This window comes from Crocodylus porosus, unplaced genomic scaffold (assembly GCF_001723895.1).
Source record: "Crocodylus porosus isolate Cpor-Errol unplaced genomic scaffold, CroPor_comp1, whole genome shotgun sequence".
Taxonomy (NCBI): Eukaryota; Metazoa; Chordata; order Crocodylia; family Crocodylidae; genus Crocodylus; species Crocodylus porosus.
In genome coordinates, this window is record NW_017728906.1 from 31,686,525 (window position 1) to 31,693,875 (window position 7,351).

At 40.3% G+C, this 7,351-nt stretch overlaps 1 protein-coding gene across 1 annotated transcript in view; it reads right to left on the reverse strand.

Moving 5' to 3' along the window:
* Positions 1-7,351, reverse strand: part of ADAMTS5 (ADAM metallopeptidase with thrombospondin type 1 motif 5) — a 75,700-nt gene that overhangs the window by 53,187 nt on the left and 15,162 nt on the right. Inside the window, exon 3 of the mRNA XM_019557105.1 lies at positions 6,214-6,346. Within this exon, the coding sequence (XP_019412650.1) occupies positions 6,214-6,346 (133 nt within the window). The remainder of the gene's footprint in view (positions 1-6,213; positions 6,347-7,351) is intronic.

The following is a 7,351-nucleotide window of genomic DNA, read 5'->3' on the forward strand; positions in this document are numbered from 1 at the left end:
CCTGTCCAACAGCACAATATTGAGATCCTGAGAGTTGGCCTGACCCCACAGGGCAACAATAAACTTTCATAGGTGACTGCCTATTTTATCAGACACTATGACTTCAGACTAACCCATATAAATACCACTCTCAACAACAAGAAAAGATTACTAAGATTGTAAGTACAACATAGAACAGAAAAATATTTCTGGGGAAAATGAATGGTCAATGCTACATACTTTTAGCCTGATTCCTTCCACACTGTCTGAGATTTGTACTTGTACTATACTCTGATGGCTTATTTTCCTCAAACTACCTTTGCAGCTAAGACTGATATTGATCAATAAAATGGCACAACACCATCTCCACTACACATCCCATCCATAGTTTAATACAGGAAAAAATTATTAAATATGTTTTTGCTATTATAACTGAGAAACCTTACAGGGTATATTTTAAAAATACATCCCATTACAAAGTCTTCCCCAGGTCTCCTGGTTGCCTGCCAGTGAATGCATCGAGTTTATTTCAGTATTGTGTATCTGTCCAGTTCTCTGCTGATTTTGCTTGCTACTCATTCCAAACCTACCTTTCATGGATTGAATTCACCTAGTTTGTCTTGCAGGAGTAAATGTCTGGCAGTGTAGAAGCTTTGCTGATATCAGAACAAGTAACTTTTCATTCTACAGAGATGACCACCACATAACCTTCTGCATCTTCTGCAGAGATGACCACCACATAACCTGTTTATTTGGGCTATATACTGGTCTGTGAATTTGATTTTTACTTCTATTTCTTTCATTGCTCATCCTAAGAAAGGATATGATCTAGCAAATTGCTGCTCAGCACTGTAAAATCCTACTGAATTTACTGTAATGTGATAAACAAAGAATCATAAAGAAGTAGGATTGGCAGGGACCTCAGAAGGTTGTCAAGTCCAACCCTCTGCTCAAGACAGGTACATGCCTGTCCAAACCATCCCATACACATGCTTGTCTAACCTTTTTCAAAAATGCCACAAACAACCCATTGCACAACTACAAGGACCAAGAACACTAAGAACATCCTGACAACTGCAGGTAAAGCAGTGGGGTGAGGGCACTGTCAACATCCTGCCACTGTGGTTAGGGACAAACATTAAAAAGCCAAAGACTGAATTGATTCAATCTTTGCAGTTTGGTCTAACCTGTAGAGATTGAACCAATTTGCAAGTTGTTCACTTTTGATTCAAGAAACACAGGCACATGCCTGCAGTGGCTTAGCTTAGAAGCTGGTGGTGGGGGTGTTAGAGCAACCCCTCCCTTCCCTTTCAAAGTGCTGAGATGGGGGGTGGGGGTGGGGATGTGCCCAGCAGGATGCTATGATTAGAGAAGGGTTTAATGCACAGCCCCAGCCAGGGTGTGCCTGGAGAGGGAGGTGAAAGCAGCCCTTGCCAGGTTTTTCCTCACTCACTGCTCAAGGAGCGGGGAGTCTTCCAGACCCTGGCCCCCATGAGGCAAAGTTGGGGAGGGCAGGGAGGACTGCTTGTGTGGAGTGCATGCATCTGTTGATGATACTGAGCTTTTCAATTTCCCTCCTTCATCATAGTGTCTGCAGCAAACTGATGCCATTCACAGGTTCCATGCATTGCAAACCAGGTCATTTCTTACATGTCTCTGTGTCTCCTCTTGAACACTGTTGATTTTGGCCTTCAAAGCAAGCAAGCCAGTAGCCAGCAGGGAGCTTATCTGCCCATCAAGAAAACAAGACTCACTCTTATGAGTTCAAGCTCTTCTTAAATAGCTTTTCCCAAGGTATTTGTAAAGAAGAATGGAGGGCCATTATCAGTTGGCCTGTTTATTAGTTCCAAAAAGCCCTAAGTGGACACTGTTCTGTTTGCCTTTTTTCAGTGAAACTGGAAACACACACATATAGACACCTGTCAGCATTCAGCAGCATGGAGGTAGTATGGCCAGATGCCAGCTGGGGCCCATGCCACTGGGGTCCTTGCTGTTGGGGGGGGGGGGTCCCTGCTTGAGCAGTGAGTGAGGATAAGATGGGGAAGGGGGAAGCCGGGCAGGTGCTGCTGTGCCTGCAGTCTCCACCTCCTTCTCCTTCTCAGTCAGCTGGAGATCTGACTAGGGAGGAGAGGAGGCAGGGCCAGCCCCGCTTTCTAGAGCAGACAGCTCAGCGCAAGGCTGAAAAGCATGCTGGGATACCGGGGGACTCTGATTTAACTTAAAACAGCAAGAGGTCTGGGACAAACATTCCATAAGTTGGTTTGACCCAAATCAGTTAAGTCTGATATTACATTCAACCATGTTCATCTTAAACTAGTTTCAGCTGTTTTGAAACTGGTTTATGTGCACTGAACTTAAGTTCTGTTACAGGTTTAAACCAGTTTCCAATCACTTAAACCGGTTTATGTGTAACTTCTGTCTGTAGCCTGCCAGGTTATTAAAACACGCTCAAGAAATCCAGGGAAAAAGACTGCAACCTGTTGCTACGGAAGAATACTTCTTCTGTACCCTGTTGCTACAAAACTCCCTGTGGTTTGGATCAGCTCTGAAATAAAATTACTTCTTGATCCCAGATGTCATGATCAGTCTGACCCTGAGTGATGGGGCAACAGTCTAACCAGGAACCTAAGGCCTTTTTTTAATTCTAGCAGGAGCACTGGCACACTCCAGTTAAAGTCCCTCACCTTGGCTGTAGTGAATACCTAATGCTTCTGAGGAAGGCAAACCTCTTCTCACCCCAACACTTCTACAAGGAACAGGAGGGGGAAAAAATTCCTTCTTTGCCCCATGTGGCCACCAGCAAAGCCCAGAAGCATGGGGGAAAAACAAACACCCTCCACTCTGTTCTGCAACTTGAGAATATCAAACAACTCTATGCATCACACACACTTTCTGTCATCCTTTCCCTTCCATAAACTTATTAAACTCCTTCTGAGCTTGTTTAGTCATTTACAGGATCAAGCCCATATTAATTAGCTGTCTATTTGGTTTCTCATCTAATATCTCATGAATGCCTTTAAGAAATTGCAGATAATGCATCCAATTTGCTTGCTTAGCTGGCTGGAGTGATTTTGTTAATAGACAGGATCAGCAAAGCTTGGAGCCCTTAAAATGTCTTCCTTTATTGCAGGGTATTTCCTAATCTGTGTGGTAAATCCCACTGAAGTTTCTGTAAAATGAAAGGTACTTCCTTCAGGCAGGACAGGGAATTTTAAAACTTCAGGACTGACAGAAGAAATCTAACCTTCAGTTAAGATACAGCAGGGTTTTTCCCAAAGTGCTTAACTAAAGGATATCCACACCACACTTTTATTTTTCATCCTTCTTTGACCTTTAATTTCATGTAAGTTCCCAAAGTAAGCAATTTTAGCTGTGTTTTTTCTCAGCTTCTCCCATTTTGGGTAACAGACACAAAGACTATTTTGTGACAACACACCCCCTTCTTTCTTAAAATCTCATAGCAAGGGAAAAATGGCTGTTAGTTTAAACAACTTAAAACTACAGTTTTGTGCCCATTGAGGTCCTTATTTATCCACCAATTTCAATTCTTGCCTGTTTTTATATTTCAAATTATAGCTTTTCCAAGTTCATGTAAACTTCTAGGTAAGAAGGTGGCTCTTTTACAAAAACCTGCTTCCAAATTACTAAAAATAATTCATTCCTGTTTACATTTTCTTCTCATGGAGTGTAAGGCTATGATATGTACACTTATAACTCATTCCTTTCTTTATTCAACTATTTAATGTTTAATGTTTCAAAATATTATGTGAACGTTTTGCTGGTGAATGGAACTGGGCTGAAAGCCTGGAGAAAAGTCCTCTGCTTATCTACACGACAGGCATAGGATGAGGGGCAGTGAAGTGAACTTCACCATCATATTCTGCTATTGTGCATTAACCTTTAGCAGGCAGTACCACCACTAGGGCTAGGGGCAGAAATTACACATAAATCATTATAAGTGACCAGAAACTGGTTCAAAACTATAACACAACAGAAGTTCAGTACACATAAACCACTTTCAAAATGGCCAAGACTTTGGGCATATTGTGGTTTAAGATAAACCTGGATGGATGCAGTATCAGACTTAATTGATTTAGGTTAGATTGGTTTACTGAACTTCTGCCCCAGATCCCCTCCAGATTCAAGTTAACTCAGAGTCCCCCATCATCCCAGGATTCTTTGCACCTCCCCAAAAACCACACCTTGAACTGTGGGCAGGCTAGCCGTGGCCCACGCTGCTCCAACCATGTAGGGAGGCATGCTCTAGCACCCCCAGCTTCTGGCCTGGGCCACTGCAGACACGTAGCTGAATTTCCAGAATCAAGAGTGAATGTCTGTTCACTTGCTTATCAGTTCAATCTACACAGTTTAAACTAACCTGCAAAGATTGAATCAATTCAGCCTCGGGCTTTTTGACTGTCTGTACTTAGCCTATAGGATTAGAGGATAATTAAGTCTGAATCAAACATTCAGTGACCATTCTGGTAAGGATGACAACCAGAGTCTGAATCAGTTCCAGTTCTTAAAGTAGGTTTTGTGATGTCAACACACCTCCTGAGACATAGGTTTAGGCCACCCAGTTCATTTCAGTTAAGGCCAATGAAAACCTATCACATAGTGACACTTATCTGCTAATGCTATGAACAGGTGACCAAGCCCTGGACTCCTTCTTTCCTGTTTCAGAATTTTAAACAGCAACTTTTCTACAGCAAGAGGTACAGCTCGTACTTCCTTTAATTAAGTTTAACTTTGGTATTGTACAAGTGTTTGGGTTAGTTTATCACTGTTGGGTAGGGCTTGAGGGGTTAGAGCAGTGGTTCTCAACATTTTTAAACTCAAGGAACCTTTTGTTAGGCACAAAGCACTCCTCAGAAAATGTCATCTCTTAGTTTTCACTCATTTTTTGACAACTGAAAAATAATACAGCGAATTTTCTATTGCAAAACACTCTGAAAGATCAAAACAGGTCAGAATTTTTGTAACAATATGAATTTTTTTTGAAATTGTTCGTTTTATCTTGTGAATCATGTCTGCTTGCTTAAGATTGTGTGGCATTCTGCAGCACCCCAAAAAGATTTCAAGGCACCCCAGGATGCTGCAACACCCTGGTTGAGAATCACTGGACTAGAGATACTAGTATGAAAACAGTTGTTTCCGTTTTAATAACTTTTGATTACCAGTCTAGGTACAGTAGACACAGAACTTGTCTGCCCTACCTGTTACCTATTTGAAAATTGAACTAGAGCAATGATAGTCCCAAAGCAAACTTTACTTTGGTTTGGCATGAGGTACAAGGTAATTCACGAGCTGGCACTCTTTGAAAGTTCCCCTTGCCTTGTTATTTCCTTCCAAGAATGTTAAAAAAAAGAGAGAGAAAGAATATTTTCCATTTTTAAATTGCTCTTTACTCTGCAAAGCTTAATAGCCAGTATATACAAAAATATATCTTCAGTGAACACAGCACATGATGTACTGATAAATTAAAAATGACTAAGGTGGCAGCAGTCTGTTTCAAGGAATACATCATACTAGATGTAACTCACAAGAATACAGGTTCTTTCCCCTCATTAAATCAGTCTTAAATGTCGATTTCTGAAGGGCATATTGTGGATTTTTAATGTAAGTTATTATCCTTTGAGGCTCAAGTTGACACACAGTTAAGTGATTTTTGAAATCAAGTCTTTGGCACCTAAATACTGTTTCATCTAGTTCAGAACTGGTGTTACTATGACATTTCACCATAAAATTAAAATTTTAATAGGGTAACACTAATCTCAGTATTTGTCCACTTCAAGAAAGCCAATTTCAGTCCTCTCTGCAGTCCATAAAACATTCTGAGTGAGTGTTCATTACGTTAACTTGTCATTTGCTCAGTAAGGTGAGTTATTTAGCATCGAATGCATACCAAATACGCATAAACTATAATAGACAGGACCAACACTTTCTCAGAATGGACACTTATTGACATGTGTGGACAGTAGCAGCAGGCCTTGCATTTTCACTTCAACTACTACTTAAAAGTGACGCTGTCAGAAAGGAAACACCTACTGTGCGCCTTCACTTGCCTTCTGATCCCTTATTAGTTAACCCCAAAGTGAATATGTATACAGCTTTAATCCCCAAGTGTGTATCTGAACCAGGGGAAATCTGGAATTAATTGTGAAGTATTTTGGTTACTAATGCAGCTGTTACAAGTGTTTGATTTGGCAAGGGAACAGAAAAGGCACTACATACCAATTTCGTGAGCCACTGTAAAAGCTGCATGGAGGCCGTCATCTTCAATCACTGCACAGCTGCGCTCAGGGGAGCATATGGTCCCAACGTCTGCCATTCCCAGAGTATCACATGAATGATGCCCGCATAAATCCTGCCCAGGAAGGGAAAAAAGAAATCATTAATATCATTGTTATACACATAGGCAACAACAAGCTGAAGTCAGCATCCCTCTGCAAACAGCATGGCCAGGATAATAATAATAATAATACAAGTAATATTATACTTTGAACTTTAATCTAAGAATCACAAAGCCTTATAAAAGCAAGATGACCAAATCCCACCTCCATTAAAGTCAATGGGAGTCTTTGAATTTACTTTAATGGTAATTGAATAAGGCCTGTAATTAATTACAATCATTTATATTTGTACTGCTGAGGCTCTAACTGACATCAGGGGCCCGGTTTGTTTAATGCCATACGTGCACCACAGAACAAAACAGTCACAGTCGCCCACTAAAGATCTAATCCTCCAAACAGATAAAACAGATCAAAGGTATTTGAACCTTTCTACAGATGTAGAATGGGCACACACATGGAGAGACCAGGGATCTCACAGGCAAGATTTAAATGAAGAGATTCTGTATCCCAGTTCAGTGCTTTTCCACAAAAACATCCTTCCTTTCTAATGGTATCTTTCATATACTTGTACCCAAAGAAATGAGATAATGTTCAATATCTCTTTTGCAATGGGGTCTGTACTCTGAGGCTCCCCATTTTAGAGATGAGGAAACTGAAACACAAATGATTCAATTATTTTTCCAAGGTCCATCAGGGGGTTGTGGATTCTGCATATCTCATAAATGTAATATGCAAAAATGAGACAATCTCTAAAACTGAAGAGAGATTATTGTGTTTGCAATTCTTGGACACAGGAAATGATCAGAACTCTAACATTTGCTTAGTTATACAATATAAAAATCATGAGCCAATGTTATTTTTTTCAGTACTTCCACTTTCAAATATAAACATTCATTTTATAAGGACTAGGCACATATGTGTGTACTTAGCCTGATTCAAAATTTAATAAAATTCATAGAAGAATTCTTATTAAGATGTCAGTGGGCTTTGAATCAGCCCTTTATTAATTTCACGTGATA